The sequence below is a fragment of the Crinia signifera genome, chromosome 3, assembly GCF_055691185.1.
Source record: "Crinia signifera chromosome 3, ASM5569118v1, whole genome shotgun sequence".
NCBI lineage: Eukaryota > Metazoa > Chordata > Amphibia > Anura > Myobatrachidae > Crinia > Crinia signifera.
The window spans coordinates 82,492,256-82,512,401 of record NC_139219.1 but is presented as its reverse complement, the minus strand read 5'-3'; the positions used below and the strand labels follow the sequence as shown (position 1 = coordinate 82,512,401).

Genomic DNA, 20,146 nt, shown 5'->3' with positions numbered 1-20,146 from the left:
CTGTCATATGTGTTTTTATTTGATATCTATGCAGGGAAAAATATGACACGTCTAATAATGGATTTAAATGTAACTTTAATATTATGTGGCTTATTTAACCACTTCAACAAAACAATAGACTAAAGAAAGTCCAACTGCGCGGTAGCAAGCTGCTCTGTGACGATTTTGGGTTACATCTCCCAATGCAGATTTACCGGCACAACAATGAATCGACTCAAAAGCGCTGATTGACCATATGATAAACAAGTAGGTTGTAGGTTCCTTTCCTTTTGGAGAAAAAAATCTCAAAGTACAGCACAAAAGATGGAGATCCAGTTAACTATGGGCATCACGTTTGAACTGGTACAGGATATAAAACCACAGTACTGACCCTCCAGTGATACTTCTATGTTTATATAAAGGTTTCTTGTTTCCCTCGTGTTAATAATATACTTTCAGGCAAAGACATGTTGAGGCAGGAAACTCTCCCTTAAAGACAAACACTCACTTCAGGTTGAGGCCCTATGTACCAAAAGGTATCTTTAGTCTTCCTTGTGCTCAAGAGAGGATGAACATCACACCGGTCGATCCATATAGAAAAAACATTTATTGAGGATGTTCATCATCCAAACACATAACATCCATGGGCATAAAAAGAGTACCATATACTGAAAAAGTTCCATATACAACCCCCCCCCCCTGCCCCCCAAAAAAACAAACAAACAGTAAAATAGTGCTGCAAGTGATGGATACTACCCAACATTTCATATCCATTTATAGAGAAAGAGGCGAATAGACACTGATGGATTGGTAAAAAAATCCTCTCACCTGACAGCTTCCCTCCTGACCACCTGGGTGGTATACAGCAGCACAGAACAGCGCTACTGGACTAATATACAGCAGCACAGGGGAGCACTACTGGACTTCTATATGGTCGCACAGGGCAGCACCCCTTGACTGATAGAGCAGAGAGGGCACCCTGGAGTAAGACAGAAGACCCACCTGCCGTCACCACCCACAGACAGACAGAGGTCCGTCCTGCACCCTCTCCTATGCTGGAGTGAAGATGGCACAGACCGGCAGGGAATTTATACAGAATCCAAAACCCATGAGAATCCAACAGCGGGATGATGATATTTTGCCTCAATCTGGGATCCGAGTCTGGAGGGAAACCCGAGCCCGACTCGGATCCTGGCTCGGATAGTTTGTTCGCTCTTATCCCTACTAATATTTTCTTTTGGAAAACTAAGGTATTTAATAAGCTTTGGATGGAGATAAAATTGATGGTGAGTAAGTGCTAGCCAATCAGCCCCTAACTGCCATTTTACAAACACAACCTATAACATCCCAGTTGCAGTAGGAGCTGATTGGTTGGTACTTTATCTGGGTGCCCACTGCCCATTCATTGTAATAGGAGCTGGCTAGAGATGCGTACAGATGCCAGGACTCAGACTCATCGCAGTCCCGCTACAGAATGCTATACGCAGCAACAACCTTGCAGGACACATCTGTACATACATATCACAGGGTTTTGTACTTTACGGCTGCCCTCTGAGGGAGAGGGCAACCTGCTCCGTGAGGCAGAGGGCGGGGCCGCCGGCATGACAAAAAAGGGCCAGGGGTAGAGCTATGAGGGTAATGTGTTGTTTGTGGGCGTGGTCAGCACAATCATGTCATTATGGCCACGCCCCAGCAGTGTAAATGGCAGTATTGCAGGCATTGCACAGCTGTGGGCATGGCTACAATGTCGAGATTTGCGTCATTTGGTCCCACGGACCCCCTGCTGATTGGGGGCTCACAGGAAAATGGTGGCCCCCTTTCCAGAGGGCCAAAAGGTGTATCCAATTTTCAGGAGCCTTCCGGGAGGGTAGGCAACCCTGATTCAGAAGCCATTGACTTATATCAGTCGCCTCCTACTACATTACCATATCAGATCATCACTACTTTAGTTATGCACAATCCACCCACATCTGAATCAGGCCTATTGTGCTGTGCTATTAATATTGCCACTTTCTAACTCCATGTCTCATAGTGTTGTAATGATTATATAGTGTTTTGGCAAATATGTTTTTCCTGTTCTAAATAGATTTGCCATGCATAATCGCTGTAGGCACACTCATTGAAGTTTTATGTCCACGTCATGTAACTCTCCAGATCATTTCCAGTGCTATTGTATATGAGTCAGTCAGGGCAAAGTTTCATCTTTCAGAAATACACTGCTGAGCTAATCCAGGAATTTCCTCTTTTTTCAACTTGATCACTTTGACCTGTACCTCTGAGTCCCACAGATGTCTGCTTTAGAGTGAAATTGGCAGCCACCACCAAACCTTGGCTTGTTCTTTCAGACTTCAGAGTACCTTTCTTTATTCAGATTGTGCCAAACTGTGTGGTTATATAGATTAAAGTAATGCTTGGCTTGGTCAATGTTTTGCTTTGCTGCCCATTTAATGAACGTTAATGTCAGGTTTGTTCTGTCTGTGTCCAATAGTAGCCACTTCTTTTTGAAGATTACTACAGTCAGAGTAGGAAGTATGTATATTGTGTGGATAGATAGATAAATCTATAATTATTCTAAATAAATAAATAAATGTACGAATTGAGGCACTCATTGCAAACCCAGAATGTATGTATGAATGTAAAACAGTTTCAAATATTTGCAAGGCATAAGGTGATTACAGATGGGGTGCTGGAAGGTTATTTTTGAGTAGGGGTGTTCAATGAGAGGTAGACCTTTTGGACCCCGTTGGGTGTTGTCCTATTGTTGCTGGTTGAAAAGGAGGTCCATAACAGTTCAAGCTTCAGGGTCACAGAAATGTAGGTCTGCCACTGCCAACTACTTGTCCATCATGAATGAACTGTTGGAATACAAAAATAATGGGGCGTACACACATTCTATTCCAGCGCCCTTCAATACCAATTCAATACCGCCGGTCGCCAGGACCCAGTGGGTTGCCGGAATTGAACAGGAGGGAGGGAGGGCGGTGCGCGGGGGAAAGGAGGGGAAGCTGTATAGAGCAGCATGTAACTGCATTTGATCTTACAGATTGAAGCAAGTCTATTTCTTCTTTCGATCCCGGTGCTGCGAGGCTGCACATTGGGATCGAATCTAGATTGAAGGCAGTTAACATGCTTCGATTTCCACTTTTTTCCTAATAGGAAAATAGTGGAAATCTCACCGTGTGTACCTCCCAATGAGAGTTGTGGAATATCACTTAAAATTCACTATTTACAGTATGTCTAGACTTTGCACCTGACAACCTGAGTAGTAGTGAACAGGGGAGCATTGTGATTAAGATATTCTGTCAATGGAGTATCGCTACCAAGGACGCTGGGACCCTACATTGATGGGGGACTACTGCTGGCTCCATTTTAGATGGACCAATTAGACACAGTACAAACAGAAACCATCATCATCCTATTTCCATGAAGCAAAGTGACCTTACGGCTTATCGTTTATTAACAATTACATTATAGCCAAATTTGATTGTTAAGCGTTTCTAAAATCTAGTTTCTGCAGATTTTAAGCATTTCTGTAGCTTTATTAGTATTTTATAAATGAATTTGATGATAATATTTAATTTCTATAGAGATTCATTTAAATGTTCACTTATCTTACTTTTTCCAGATATAGCTGTTACCACTTTTGTGTCTAACATTTATATATATGGAAAAAGTCAGCATCCCTAAATTACAGAAAAGCATATATCACATGCGAGATACAGAGGGTGAGATTTAATAGGATGAGAGATTCAGAAAGTGAAAGATTTGGTAGGAAATCTCCAGTTTTTTTAAAGTGGCAATCATTTACACTGCTAAACCAGTTTGATTTTGAAGTGTAAATGATTGCTGCTTTAAAAAAACTAGAGATTTCTCACCAAATCTCTCACTTTCTGAATCTCTCATCCCATTTAATCTTACCCAGAGAGGTTTTAGAAATGTGTTGAGTATTGTGATCCACCTTCTGAGTAACCCTATGGTCCTGCAGTATGGGTGCTGGAAAGAAGATTCCAGAGCCAGTTTAGCTGCTTATAGGATATCAGTTGCCAGCTGTGAAAGACTCGCAACATGCTTGCATTTAAGTGGCCTGGCCACACCTCTGTTACCATCCACACCGGCTCCCTGACTACCATTGTGAATAAATCATCTCTGAAACTGCCGCTGGAAGATCCTTGCATCACATTGAATTGCTCCACCAGATCCGACATCTATACTGCTCTCATCCCTGAATCAGGCCCAGAATGATTCATTTAGCTTTATTTTGGCTAATTTACCCCCGCTAAATGAAGGTGGCTCCATCTGTAGAAGTGTGTTTGTTTTTCTGCTTTAATGGCATGTTGAAGTGCAAAATGTATCATAATTATGGTATAACCCCCAACCAAAGCTAACTTACTGTTGGCAGGGCAGCCATCAGGGGGGACTGCGGGTACTCCAGTCCCGGGCCCAGACAGAAAGGGGGCCCAGAACTAGAGTCTATGGGGTATAGTTTGTCATAAAGAAAGTTTACATTTTCCCTGAAGCAATGTAGAGATGAGTAGTGTGGAACCAGAGGTCTCACCAGGCAAGCCAAGGATTCAGGAAGGGGGAAGGGGGCCCTGCCTATTTTGTCAGTCCTGGGCCCCACAATTTCTGATGGCAGCCTGACTGTTGGTGCAGCATGATGCACAGTAAGTATATTTGGCAAGTGGAAATGGCTGAACGCTCCTGTGCATCAGCTCCATCAACCCAGTGCTCTACCAAACTAAAGGTGCCTATACACTTGTCCGGATCGGATGTGTTTGATGTGCGATGCGCAGTCCCGTGCGCATCAGACCTGAGCCAGAGGTCGGACCTGCTGCACCTCCGACCTCCAACTTGGCCCCCCTCCTGGCGGCAGGGAGTGGAGTCGCATGTGTTCTCTTGCATGCGATCCTGCCGCACGGGAAGGTCCACACTGCTGCGATACATCGTAGTAGTGTATCGATACCTTAAGCACACCATTGCAACTACTTCTTACATTGCATGAAATTCATTACAAATATTCCTCCACAAAGGCTGCCACCTAAACATTAATGCATAAAGCGTTACCCATGGTAGCTCTCTAACTGCATAGAAGTACAGTATATAGAAACATCTTTAAACTTTATATGAAAAGTACCAATTTCCTCAACTTTTACTAGGCCAGATTTTGATTCAGAAATGTGTGTATATACGTGTGTATATTTCATCTCAATCTGGATTTGCTATTTTTAATTTTTTGTTGTTGTTGTTGTTGTTGTTGCAGATATTAATGAATGCTACATGCAAGGTGTATGTCCAAATGGAGATTGCTTAAATACAATTGGCAGTTATAGGTGCACATGCAAACAAGGGTTTGTTCCAGATCATACATATTCTTCTTGTGTGGGTAAGTGAGCACAATGTTATTACTTTTATAATTCCTTTCTGTTTAAACCAGTGATGATGATGATGATTATAACCAGTTTTATAGCGCACACATATTTCACAGCGCTTTGCAGGGAATATTTAAACATTCACATCAGTCCCTGCTCCAGTGGAGTTTACAATCTCTATTCCGTACCACATGTACATTCACACACATTCTGGGTTTAATATCTAAAATTTTTTGGTTGTTAATTAACCTACCAGTAACTTTTTGGATTGTGGGAAGAAACCACGCAAGTACAGGGAGAATATACCAACTCCGCACAGTTGGGGCCATGGTGGTAATTGAACCCATGACCTCAGTGCTGTGAGACAGTATTGCTACCCATTACACCGTCCGTGAAGTGTAATCTGATATAATATGGTCATTCTCCAAACATCAAAGGCCATTCATTTTAACAATGTAAAAAAGAAAATAAATAAACAGTGAATGAATAATACATTTGCATAAACACAAATTTGAATGGTATATAAATATAAAGGTCCGGATAATTATATCCACAGCCCCAATATATATCTTCTATAACATAATCTGTTTAGTGGTACCTGTGTATAATGAAACCTGTTCAAAATGTCCACTCCTTTATATGAAGGTAAGGTGAAAGTTCCATTATATTTATTCAGAAATACAATATCTGCTGGTTAACCTTCTTTCCTTTTTCTACCTCCAAAAAGTGATATACACAATGATCACAAAGATGTCTGATCCCATAATCCTCAGTATTGGAAAGTTTGTAGCGGAATCTCTTTTTTCTGTGTAGCGACACTTGACGTTTTCAATACAGTCTAAACAGCTATATTTCGGGACTGGGTAGGAACCTCTGTTAAAACAGTGCAATGATTTGAGATAAAGCAATAGGAACACCGAACATAAACTTCACTGACGCTTTTCTCTCCTGAGGGCGCTATCTCAAAAAGCAGCAGTTATTATTGTCCTGCCCAAAATCACGTCCTAGTTATTTTTCTGAACCATAGTAGTGCCCTAGTTTGTTTTCTGAACCATAGTAGTGCCCTAGTTTGTTTTCTGAACCATAGTAGGGCCCTAGTTATTTTTCTGAACCATAGTAGGGCCCTAGTTATTTTTCTGAACCATAGTAGGGCCCTAGTTATTTTTCTGAACCATAGTAGGGCCCTAGTTATTTTTCTGAACCATAGTAGGGCCCTAGTTATTTTTCTGAACCATAGTAGGGCCCTAGTTATTTTTCTGAACCATAGTAGGGCCCTAGTTATTTTTATGAACCATAGTAGTGCCCTAGTTTGTTTTATGAACCATAGTAGTTCCCTAGTTTGCATGATGCCACAGAGTAGGGTTGCCAGTACACCGGTACACATTATGCAACACAGTACCTACCTGGGCTGGGGGCTAATTGGCACTTGCCACAGCCATATTATTCTTATTGCAGACATGATCTGTACTTTGTGCTCTTCCTATCAGTCTGTCAGAATCTGCAAAAGGTTTGTTTCAGTTTTTCCAATGTAACTCACATACTGTACTTTTCCTGCAAAATGCTTCGGGAGGGCTGTGCCAGGTTTATGGAAACACTGTAAACACAAGTGCTAGGCTTTGGAATAGGTAACAGTCACATTTTTGAGAGTTAGTGGAAAGCCTGTTGGGGAAAGTGAGCAGTCAGCACACCAAGGCTAGGTACACATACTAGTCTGTTACCAGGTACAGGGAGTAATATGGCTGCTACTAGCTCTAGTTTTGGTGTCCCTTCGCCCTCCAGCAACTTTCTGTCTCACATCCCTGTTTGCCTCTGCTTTTCTACACAACCATGGAATACCTTAAATCCACAGCTAAACACTACAACCAATTTTGTCTATACAGACATTCCATGTGCTAATGTACATTGTATTTGTTAGTATTAATGCTATGTAGGTAGCTACAGTCATGCTACTAGAGGTAGCTACTACCTGACTGTGGTAAGGGGGGTGCCGCTACCCATGCTTGCTGGAGGCAACCAGTCACCACAACAGCCAGGTCCCGGCACCTGCGCAATGGACCTGACAGGTACTGGGATCGGCGTATGCACACCAATGGCAGCTGAACTGCGCATGTGCAAAACACTGACTTCTATGGACTGCTTTGACTGTAGCCCATAGAATCCAGATTGGGCTCCACGAAAGACAGGTAGTGGCTTCCTACAGGAAGCCAGCTCTCTGCTAATCACAGCATGGTCAGTTCCAGATGGAGGAAACACCTCCCAGAGGGACTGCCTGTAGTGTCTGTGACTGACAGGTTGAACTTCTAATAGGAGGCCACTGACATTCACAGAGAAGCCAGTGCAGTCACGGACTTCATCTCGCTCACTGACACAGCTGAGGCGGTAGATTTTCCTGGGAGGGGCTGCCATCTTGCAGCCTGTAGTTAAAATCTGCCACTGCATACTGCTACTATATTCAGTTTACCAACATGTAACCAGGGACTGACAGGGACTTTAAAGCAGCCTGGACATTGTGCTGTGCACATGACTAGTGGTTGTCTCCTAAAAATCACATTGCAATTTTAAAACTACCTCTATGCAATGTAGTTTATATGTTGACATTTTACATGTTGACATTCTCAGGGGTTTATTTACTAATATAATAGTTAGCCTGTGGGTGGAGGTTAGGTTTAGGCTGTGAGGGGGGAGGTAGCACGGTGAAGGCACTTGTGGGAGGATTAGGAGTTTGTACAGTAATAAGGTTAGCGATAGCTGAGAAATACTTAATGGAACGCCAGAGAATTCGATATCCAACCCAGAAGTGATGTCATGGGAATCTTGACATTGTAACGTGGTGATATCCCTAGATACATGATGGATGACGACATGGTCAACATTGACATTATGACAGTGATGACATTTGTACCCAACCCACTTCTACAACAGGGTCTTTTTACTTTGGGGTTTGTCATAATAAATATGCACATACTGTACAGTATATAATACAAATCTGCTTGCTTCCCATGTAATGGCTCCAGCAAACTTATAGTTAACAAAGAGAGATACTATGGGCTATGCTATTACCATCCTTCTATATTCCTCTGCAGGGCTAAATTCAGGCAGTGTGTAGGAGTAGCATTCTCTGCCTACTTTAGGTCATATTTTACATCCCATGCATAGCACATTACTGTAATTATAGATTATGTAGAGAGTCATTTGTAGCCATCATTACTTTGGCTTGTTTAATGGTTTCTACATTGCTACAGCAGATAAAATGTCAAACGCCACAGTCCTGCCTCCACCTTGGAGATACAGTCCTGCCTCCACCTTGGAGATACAGTCTTGCTTTACATACCTCAGTTTTAGTGATAAACTCCGGCTACTAAACTATGAGCATTTTTCTAGGAAGAGCTGCTTTTGATTGATGGTTTGAGGAGAGGGAATTCAGGTGAGTCATCTCAGCAACACATACTGTAAGAGCATGTTTCTGACATCTGTTATCCCTAAAAAAATCTGGTGCACAAACTAGCCCGGGGCTGTAAACTAGTTACAGAAGTCACCCGATTAACAGTTTTCAGTAGACATTTATTTATTTATTTACAGTTTCTTATATAGCGCAGTAGATTCAGTTGCCCTTTACAATTGCATACAGTGATAGAACAAATTGGGTAACGAGAACAGACTTGGAGGTAAGAGGGCCCTGCTGCAAGCTTACAATCTTTAGGGATACAGAACAGACTAATTTATATTTGTCTTTTATCTTAGGGTACTAAAAACAGTCTCCGGTAGAATAGAAGAATATCTTGAGTGCTTGCTACATTGTGTCATATAGAATTAAAAAATAAGACACTAAGTACAGGTGCAACACGGATTATCTGACACTTCTTTAAATCTGGACATATAAAGCATGCAGTAGTTACACTGGTGGGCCCATTAGGTTGTGGGAGGGATCAGTTAGGCTGTGGGAGGGAGTCAAGCTGTAGGAGGTTTTGGTTTATGAAGTGGAATTACTCATAGTTAACCCTTTGAGTGCCAACTTTGCTGTGAGAGATCCCTAAAATATCCACTAAAAGTGACTGTTCGTTTAGTGCAAATACAGCCAAGTCAGTCCATTGAAGTTTAGTTACATATTTCACCCCCAAAACAGTAACAGTCGCTGTGAGAAGCGCTGGCATTTTTAGCATAGGTATTTTGAGAATCTCTCAAAGCAACGTTGACACTCAAAGGGTTAAAGTTGGTATGGACTCCAAAGTTGGATATAGACATAGTCAATATGCGTTACCAGAAGATTAGGGGAGGATATGGATGGTCCGGGCCATTATAGGATACTTGGAGCCTGAGGTGGTGCTCCAAACACCCAGTGCAGTGACCTAAATTGTGCATAGGGGGCAATCGTACGTATGGACCCTCTCCCAAAGGAGAAAGGCCTCATTACTCCCGTAATTCCTCTCAGCCAAAAGGCCCAAGAGGGGAAAAAAGGATTGTTGATTCCTCCTCGCTGAAGCTCAGAGGGACCCTCCTCCCTCAACCTCCGGAAAGGGTTAGGGCGGGTGGATCCTCCTCGCCGAAGCTTGGAGAGACTCTCAGTAGGCTTCCCTCTACCTTGCAGCTCGGGGTCCCATTCAGGGACTGCAGCTCTGCGTACCAGATTTTGTACGTAGGTAGCGGGTAGCCCATAAGGGTCGTACACACAGCCCAAAAACATGACCAAAACAAAGTGACAAATGTGAGAGGGGTGAAGAGAAATAAATAAAGAGACCCCAGCCAAAAGGCCGGGGTGGAGGTGTGAAAAATTGTCCTTCCCCAGCCAAAAGGCCCATGTGCAATGCATACTTAAAGGGAAGTGCTCAGTGCCAGTGCCAAGATATTATGGTGCATGGACACCAGTGAATGCTTAAAGCACCTCTGAGTTTCCCCAGAGGCACGCTACACCTCGGGCTCTAAGCAGCCAGCCAGTCAGCTTCCAACCAAGTGTTTCACTTCTCCTACCTAGGGTGTTTTCCAACCCCTGGCATGGGAATGGATACTCCATCATGCTTTTCTATTGACTCCCTTGAGGGTTGAGGCCTCTAGGAAGAGCAATCTTCTCAATCCCAGTGTTTCTCGCATCCCAAGGTTAAGGTACTAAGCTGGGTTTTGTGCTGTATTCCCCTCAGAGGCTACGAACCTCTGGAATGGGAACAATCTACTCAGTCCCAGCGTTTCCCCACTCCTTGGGAATGAATACTAGACTGGGCTTTTCACAGCCTCATCCTTCAGTGGCTACAAGCCCCACTAAGAAAGTCACTTACTCAGTCCCAGCGTTTCCCAACTCCTTGGGAATGGATACTAGACCAGACTTTTATCAGCCTCATCCTTCAGTGGCTACAAACCCCACTAAGAAAGTCACCTACTAGGCCCAGTGTTTCTCGTCTCCCTACCAGTGGGGGAAGCCACTTGTAATCTCCCATCAGCAAGACTTTTTACTGCTCCCAGGCTATAGGTGTCCCATTAGAACAGTTACTAGGTCAAGCCTAGGGCATTTCTATCTCCACCTATGGGCGTATCTACTGTCACTAAGGGATATGTCCTGTAATGGCAGGTGAAAAAGAGCAGAAAGCACACACTGACATCACACCAACATTACGCAACAGGGCTACACACTCACAAAACAAATGCGGTAGATACTGACATCACACCTACCGTATATATGACATACAGATGGAGCGCCTCTCAGCCAGCGCTGGGAATCACCAGATTTAATTAGCAGCGGGCCCGGTGCCTCGCTATGCTCGGCACACTAATTTATTCTCCCTCCAGGGGTGTCGTGGACACCCCAGGAGGGAGAAAGTGTCTGGATTTCGGCGGTCGGGATTCCGGCGTCGGGATTCTGAATGCCGGGATCCCGACCGCCGGGATTTTAACTGCATCCCCCCTATATACATTTGATAGACTTTAAACCGGCCCTGGAGTCAACTAGTGCTTAAAATTTTACAATTTAATGTTCTTAATTTTTTTTTAAACAGGCCACCTTGAGGGGAGGAGGCAACTTCTGCTAAGAAACAGCCTTGTCCAGTGATATCTCATCCAATGTGCTAGCTTGACAGTGGCGGTGCCAGTGGCTGGCCTTTAAACAAGACATTTCCCTATTTAAAGTTGAGGGGGTGGGGGTGTGTGTGAAGAGAGAGTGATTAGGGGAAGGCAGCCTGTGGGTGAGGGGGGGGGGGCACAGAATGGGAGAGGGGGAATGAGTGCAGGTGATGGGAACCTGTGTTGGGAAGAGGGGGATGCCAGGGATGGGGGATATAATACTATTATTGGAGTGCAGCTGCCAACCATTCTGGAGCTTTATAGTTCCAGAATCTCAAAGAGAACTAAAAATATTTTAGCAGATTCTAGCCACCCCTTTTATAGTACATTTGAGAAATCACCCTTGCTTAAAAGGTTCCGAACTCTGAGGGCACGTACAAGTCGTTCGCGCAATAGTTTCCTACGTACGTATGTTGAATGCCTAAATGTCGTTTGGTTTTCTTTTTTTGCATTTTTATGTATGTTATATGCGGATATTGCTTTTATTGTATTGGTATTTTATGTACATTACAATTTCGTCTGCAGAGAGAGTTTCTCCTTCTGCTGATGACAATAAACTTGACTTGAGATGGGGTGCTGGGGATGAGGTAGGGGGAGTGAGAGGAGAGAGTGAGCAGGGGAAGGAAGCCTGTGGGGGAGGGGGCAGGAGGGCTGCGGATGGAAGAGGGAGGATGTGAGCAGGAGATGGGAACCTGTGTTGGGGAGACGGGCATGGGGGGGTGCCACAGAGGTGGGGGGGGGCGGTTGGGGGTGCTGTGAATGGGGGAGAGGATGCCAGGGAGATGTGAGCAAGAGAAGGGATCCTGTGTGGGGAGAGGGGGATGGGGGGTGCCATGGAGGGGGGGTGCCATGGATGGGGGAGGGGTGCCACGCATGGGGGAGGGGGTTCCCTCGGATGGGGAAGAGGAGAAAGTGACAGTAAAACCCTGTAAAAGAAATAAGAAAGCCTCCGTACAGAACCTAACCGTTCTGTAAGTGCTGAGGCTCTGCTGAGTTGCTCTGTGGTGCTGGTCCTGCTGAGCGGATGCCGGGGACTGGTGCCTGGTGGAGCTTCAAGTGTCAGATCAGCAGCATAGGCTCTTCCAAGCTGTGCTGAGTCTCTGTAGCTGCACTGTGTGCAGCACATGGTAAGGGATGTGTTGGGGGGGGGGGGCACCTACTGTACTCCTCTCTATAGGCTCGTAGCAGCTACTCTTTAAAGCCCCACCCCTGTTAATTCCAGACTTGGGTACTCGCACTGACTCCATATATTCATGGGGAGTTGCATAGAAATCCGGGAGCTGCACATCAATTTGCGGGGCAGTGGGGTAATTGGGCAAAAAGCGGGAGCCCCGTGCTAAATGCGGTAGGGTAGGCAAGTCTGGTATAATGCTAGGTACGCTACTGTGTCTCCATGTTGCATGTCTTCATTAAGCTGTTACCAGAGCTCCTCACACTCTCACAGAGATTGTGGAGATGATGAATGATCCGATCAGTGTGTATGCCATGTTTATCAAGCAGCAGCAAGTAAATATATTTATTTAACCCCTTACCGACGCAGCATGTTTTTGCCTTCCTGACAGAGCCCTTTTTTTCAAATCTGACATGTATCACTTAAGTGGGGATAACTTTTTTTTGCTTTTACTTATCCCAGTGATTTTGAGAGTGTTTTCTCGTGACACATTGTACTTTAAATTAGTGGTAAATTTTGGTCGATACAGTTTTTTTTTTTGTGAAAAATACCAAAATGTCGTAAAAAAAAATTTCTGCTTGTGAGACAAATAATCATACCACTCAAAATAGTTAATAACTAATATAGACCATATCTAAACTTTATTATTACATCATTATTTCAACTTTCTTTTATTTTTTTGGACGCTAGGGGGCAGCAGAGTCTAAATTTTACACATCACACAGTAAACGCTGCTTTTGGCTGTTCATGTTTGAACAGCCAATCGCAGCGATCACCCATGGCGGGGGGCATCGCTGCCCCCCCTGGGCAATGAGGGAAGATGTCTGCTGTCAGGGACAGCAGACATCGTCCCTCTGTCACCGCGTCTCTAGACGCGGTGACAGTTACAAGTCATGACGTACATTTATGCCATGTGTCGGGAAGTACATCCCGACCATGACGTAAATGTACGTCAAATGTCGGGAAGGGGTTAATGGATTTCTGTATGCCAAGTCCATTGATAAAAAGATCCCATACTTGAAATACCTTGAATCTCTTTATCAAAAAAATATTAAACTCCTGTATTATTTCTTCATTCAAATCAACATTTGTTTAATGCACATTACCATTACTTCTGTTCTGTGAGTTTGGTAGGTGTAGAACAGGTATTTTCAACATGTGGCCCTTCAGCTGCTGTGGAGCTGCACATCACAGCATCCCCTACCGCAGTTTTAATATGCACTACAAGTAAAATTGTGGCAGGGCATGCTGGGATAGAGCAGCTGTTGGATAGAATTGCTCTATAGCTTGTTATATGGGGTTAATAAAATTTAAAAAAATAACAAACAAAAAACAAAACTTTTAAAATTTGAATGTACCAAAAATTAATGCATTAAAAATTATTTTATAGGTACACTAAAATCATAAACATGTAATGATTATTTATTCATTTTCGTTTCCAAAAGAAGTTGGAGGAGAAAGATGTAGTAACATTGTAACTCAGCCAGACAGGACTCAGGCGCACTTTCCCGCCTCATGAGGTGAGACTGGCATCGTGCCTTTCCCTCACTTCTGCATCCTCCTGCCAGGCTGTTCATACACTGACCATATTCTGTGATCACTAAGTGCTATATGCAATCTCCTGTTTTTCTAGACTTCAAGAACCCTGTAAGATATTAAATGACCTGGCAAAGGGACTGCAATGTAAAATATTAGTATTTAACAAGCAGTTAATATCATGCCAATAATTAAGTGAAGAGAACTAAGTTAACAGAATTATTTCCCAGATATAAATAATTATACAGCAGAATGATATACTCTATGTAAATAATTATAGTGCAGAAAACTCAGTAACCTGGATAATGGGCATAATTCAGACCGCTTGCTAAGCAGCGTTCTTTTGCTGCCTAACGAGCGGGTAAGCGACGCTCCACTGTACACGATAATGTCATTAGGTCTACAAGCATTGGGTCGACAGTCATTAGGTCAACACCATTAGGTCGACATGCATTAATGTCGACATGGGTTAGGTCGAAAGGGTCATTAGGTCGACACAAACAGGTCGACATGGGGAAGGTCGTTAGTCAAAAGGTCGACATGGGGGTTCTTCACATTTTTTTTGAGCCGGCGGTATTTCATGCCCTACCATCCACTAGGGCGTGGTGGGAAAATAAGCGTAGCGTAGGGTGTGTTGAGCGTAGCGAGGCACCGTCACCGAAGCATCGGGAGCCATGCGACGGGATGCGGTGCTACGTTTCAGTGTCCATGTTGACTGTGTCGAAATTCGCATGTGGCCGAAGGGAAGAGAAATCATTCGATGTTCACCGACCCTTCAGTAATAACCCTTCAGAACTGAGATTTATTTCCGTAGGAGATTGGTGAAAAGGGGGCAGGCACTGACGTCATTTGATGTCAGCCGTCCGCCCTGAGCAGGGAACGCCACACCTGCGTTCCCAGGGACGCCCATGACATGCTGGGTGTTCCCCTCCAGCAGCCCCCTGCCCGCCCCCCTCCCCTACCCGTGCGAACGCCTCAGCTAGGGTGACCAACTCATCCCTTTAATCCGGGACACATATTAATGACACAGGTTCTGTGGCTGGCTTTCACCTGGTTTTAAACTGCCACACCTCAAGACTCCATTTCACCTGGTTTTAAACTGCCACAGAACCTGTGTAATTAATATGTGTCCCGGATTAAAGGGATGAATTGGTCACCCTAGCCTCAGCGAGTGTGATAATTGCGCCAACGGCATTAGCACTGTAGGTCTGTTCATGTTAAAATACACGCATGTGCATGTGCAGACCGCAGACCCCCCTCCATCGGAACGGGTCTGAATTAGTCTCCTTCCGATCAATCTTGAATCAGGCCCATTGTCCACATCAGATAGGGTTTTTTTCATTAATATCTAAAGCTCCTATCTACATATTAGTGCATTATATTAATAATGTTACTTATATTTTGGAGCTTTGCAGAAATATTGCATTTTTATAAATCATGCTGTACCTGTACCTTTAACTAGAGTTTACCAGGGTGCAATTGTGAATCCTTGGCACCCTCCAATGCCTGTCTGCATGTGAGTTATAATAGAAATAACAACCACATTCCAAATGCTTTTGCGTAACCTGCTAAAGTATTTTACAAGGGATTAGTAAGTTTGGTGCAAATATATTGGGAGATATTTACTAAAATGAGAGTTCTATTTCAGATTAGTTATATTGCTGTGGGCAGATTCTTCTATCTAGAACACAGGCACACTTGCCAACCTGACCCTCTCCATGAGGGAGAAAATGCTCTGTTCCTGGACTTCCCTGGTAATGTATGATTGCCATCACCTGTGGTGAAACACCTTTCTTATCAATTACCTAGCTCCCCACAGGTGATGGTAATCATACATTACCAGGGAAGTCCAGGAACAGATAAGACATATATTTATTAGCAGTTTCTTATATAGCGCACACAGATTCCGCAGCGCTTTACAGAGAATATTTTGACCATTCACATCAGTCCCTGCCCCAGTGGAGCTTACAATCTATATAATATACATATACAATCCAATTATATATATTCTAATTGGTTGCCCATAGCAACCTCCCATGTGAATAGAACTCCCATCTTAAAATGCTTTTCAAGCGCCGGGTTATTTGGCCACGGCTGTCAGACCCCCCTTCAGACAGGAGAGGAAATCTCCGGGTCTAAATTGTAGTCCCAGAGATTTCCTCTATTAAGTTGCGTACACGGTTGTCTCCTTTTCATCAGAGACCAGAGATGATGAAAGCGAACCTCTGCCGGTGGTGCCGCAGAGGTAATCAGTTGGTCACAGGAGCAAGCTCCTGTGACCAGCGATTAGAATGGGGCTGAAAACGGGAAAATGATTTATCACCGGGGCACACTCCAATCACTGGCAATATGGTCGCCAGCGACCATATTTCCAGCGATTTCAGCCCCTATCGCCCCCGTTTACACAGCTTTACACAGGTTTTTCGCCTCTGTGAAAGGGTCATCTGGATCTTAAACTCCGGGTCTCCAACCCTGTATAACAGTGGATCCCAACCCTGGTCCTCAATTACCCCCAACAGCAGACCCTCCAACATGACCCATTCCATTAGGTACAAAATGCTCTGTTCCTGGACTTCCCTGCCAGTGGCAATTACAGAGGTTGGACTTCAGCACAATCCAATATTCAAAGAGGGGGTTACATCAACTGCCAGTGAGTCCAGGACAGTGATGTTTGGAGTGGCATTAGGTGTAGCTCCCCTTTTTGAATATTGGACTGTGCTGCAGCCCCAACTCTGCAACTGCCACTAGTAACAGTGTCCAGAAACAGCGCATAATGGGGCAGATGTATTAAGCCTGGTGAAGAGATAAACTGGAGATAAAGTGGAAGGAGATAACGCACCAGCCAATCAGATACCAACTGTCATATTTCAAACACAGCTGATTGGCTGGTGCGTTAACTCTTCCAAGTTATCTCCACTTTATCTCCAGTTTATCTCTTCTCCAGGCTTAATACATCTGCCCCTTTGTACCTAATGGAATGGGTCATGTTGGAGGGTATGCTACAGTGCATGTTTTGCAGGTCTCCACACAGAATCACAAGTGCTATAATTAGCTCCACCTGTGGATCTTTTCAAATGTGCCTGAATAATGAGTGCACCTGCCAGGTGACCTGGAAAATGTGCACTGTTGGGGGTACTTGAGGACCAGGGTTGGGAACCACTGCTGTATAAGACCATTGTCAAAGACCTGGACTTAAGATCCGGATTGACCCTTTCACACAGAAAAATAACCCATGTTTTTAATGAAATTCCCGGGTGTAACTGCTTCACTCAGGAATTTCATTTTCTGTATTAGTAAATCCCCCCCCCTTGTGTCTATGGATTCATCCGCCCCAGCTAATAACAAGCTTATTTGTACTGACATGTCTTTATTTGTGTTTTGCTGTAAATATATGCAAAAATGTAAACAGAAAAAAACATGTTTCTAATAATCTGAACATCTAATTATTATATAACACTCAGCAATGAATTGTTAATTTTTTTTTACAAATGGCCTAATAAGCAACTAAAATAAAACATTTGGTGATTGTTCTGTATGGATTTGAGGGCACAATGTTGTATGTGGTTCAAGGTGTCTGGAAAGTTGAACAGACAATAAATACTGTCTGGGACATTAGGAGAAAGTGGAAACACAGCTGTTGCATTGCTGCAGGTGACAAGGCCAAGCTCTCCAGTTCTGCTGTTTCCTTACTGGCACACTGTGGCTTGTAGATTATTTGAGGGCATGCTTCACATGAATGTGGCAATGGTGACGTTCCTGATTCAGATGTACTCGCTAATGGAAGTGCAGCTGTTATTTTTTAACTTACAGTACCTGACGTGCTAATTGTACAGCATAGTTAACTACCCTCCTGCATTCTGCAGGAGACTCCCTGAAATAGCAGCAATCTCCCTCTCTCCCTCATTAGTCTAGCAATCTCCCTCATTTCACCTAGCCCACATTACACTGTTACATTTTTGGGGAAATAAGGAATGAGAGATAGATACAGTTACATTGAATCATCAGCACCATTTCCCAGCACTTTACCAAGTATTGTAGCTCTTACTAGCTGCTTTGGGGCTCATCTACATTTGGATATAAGTAATTTTAAAAGACTCCTCTCAGATGAAGCAGCACACACCCACGCTTCTAGGTGCCACGTTCACAATCTCTTTTCACAGTCTCTCCATATATATGGAACTAGACACGCCCTTTGGGTGGAGCATGACACGCCCCTCAATGGGGCTCTGTACAAAATTCTATTACCAACTATAATCTCCCTGAAACTAGTTTTCAAAAGTAGGCAAGTATGTTGTACAGTGGCCTGGAAATGTGTTTTCTGCCGGCAGCGTACATTTTCCGCCGGCTGCGTATAGATACTGCATACAGGGCGGGATGTATCAACATACATCACCGCCCTTCGCACGGCAGCCGCCGCGATGCTACCGCATATGTACTAACATATGCGGCCAGCATCGGGCTGCGGTAACGGAGACCTCCGCGATACCTGTGATGTGGGCTGCGGGGGTTTTCGTCACCTCCCGGCAGCTGCCAGCGTCCCCCTGCGTCTCCTCCTCCCCCCTGAAGCCGGATGTCTTCCCGGCTGTCACACCAGGGGGAGGAGGAGGTTAAAGGAGGACGGGAGGGGGGGGGGGGGCGGCGCGCGGACGGCGTACGCCGGGCGGTGAAAGAAGCCCATAGGCTTCTATAGGGTATCGCCACCCTCTGGGTGGCGATACCCAGCCTTGCGAAAACGGGGCGAACCAATGATAATACATAGGAAAATGCGGTAAAACGGGGGTTTTACCGCATTTTCCTTTTAGTACATCCCACCCATAGTATCTATACGCAGATCCAAGCAACTGTGTATAGATACTGTATGCAGTGGAGGTTGCAGATCCCTCAATTATCAACCATCTTAGTAACCATATGGTTATGCAAAAGGGACTGAGACACTGGCGCCATGTTTTCTGAGTACAGGATCACAGATGTAGGCAGTTACTTGCCCCATAACTTACCCATGTTTTTGCTGCTACTCCCCTGTACCTCCTACTTTCTAATAAATCCTCACTGCAAATATAGTCATATTTCAGGCGATTCAATCAAATACTGTATTGCAGCTAAGATGTTTGCACCATCCATGGATAATCGCTTTACTGCGTATACTGTATATTGAAATAGAGCAACATCTGAATCAGGCCCTAGGATACAATTATAAAAAATGTAATGTTTTAGTTTGGAATATGGCTAAAATCAAGGCTGTTCAAATCACACAGCCAGAATGTCACATGACTCTAAACATGGCAGGACGCTGGCACCAGATACAATGGTGTAGCCAGAACTTTGTGGACCACATAGCAACATTCAGGCCTTGGCAATGGGCCAGACCCAGTTTCTTAGCAAGCAATATTGGGTACTTGGTAGACAGCTATATGAGCTTGGTCTGGAACCCCTAAGCCTCTGAATCCCATTACAATGGCACAACTATAACCTGGAAATCTATGTCCGATCCTGTCATTGTGATTGAACTGCTGATTAATGATTACTGAAGCAAAAACTTTCATTATAATCTGTAATAAATGTCCCCTATTTTTTATTCCCACAGCAGATAATTCATTTGTGTCTGAGGAGAAAGGTCCATGTTACCGTCTTGTCAGTACTGGAAAGCAGTGCATGCACCCTCTGTCTGTCCAGCTTAGTAAGCAGCTCTGCTGCTGCAGTGTGGGCAAAGCCTGGGGGCCTGTCTGCGAAAAGTGCCCGATACTTGGAACAGGTGAGTACACGTTATGACTGGTCATTTGGTTTTAGAGGATACAGCTATGTGATTTATTAGCTGTGCATTCTAATTTACAACTAATAACCGTTTGGAGAGTACAGGGCATCAATATTATAGTCATAATAGTAGTAATATTCTGGATGAGACAGGAAGTGGTTCTGTATTATCACTAGGGGTTTGATAATACAGAAGTATCATTGCAATGAATATTTTATTAGGTTCCCTTCACTGAATTTATATAAACTCAATAAGAGCTGTCAGTTCCCTCGGACAGTCAGAGCTGACGTGTCG

At 44.1% G+C, this 20,146-nt stretch overlaps 1 protein-coding gene across 3 annotated transcripts in view; it reads left to right on the top strand.

Moving 5' to 3' along the window:
• The window catches only part of LTBP1 (latent transforming growth factor beta binding protein 1), a 350,064-nt gene that overhangs the window by 219,703 nt on the left and 110,215 nt on the right, over window positions 1-20,146 (top strand). For all 3 annotated transcript variants that reach the window (XM_083176114.1, XM_083176113.1, XM_083176112.1), the window contains 2 exons: window positions 5,240-5,362; window positions 19,685-19,852. In XM_083176114.1, coding sequence (XP_083032240.1) covers window positions 5,240-5,362; window positions 19,685-19,852 — 291 coding nt within the window. The remainder of the gene's footprint in view (window positions 1-5,239; window positions 5,363-19,684; window positions 19,853-20,146) is intronic.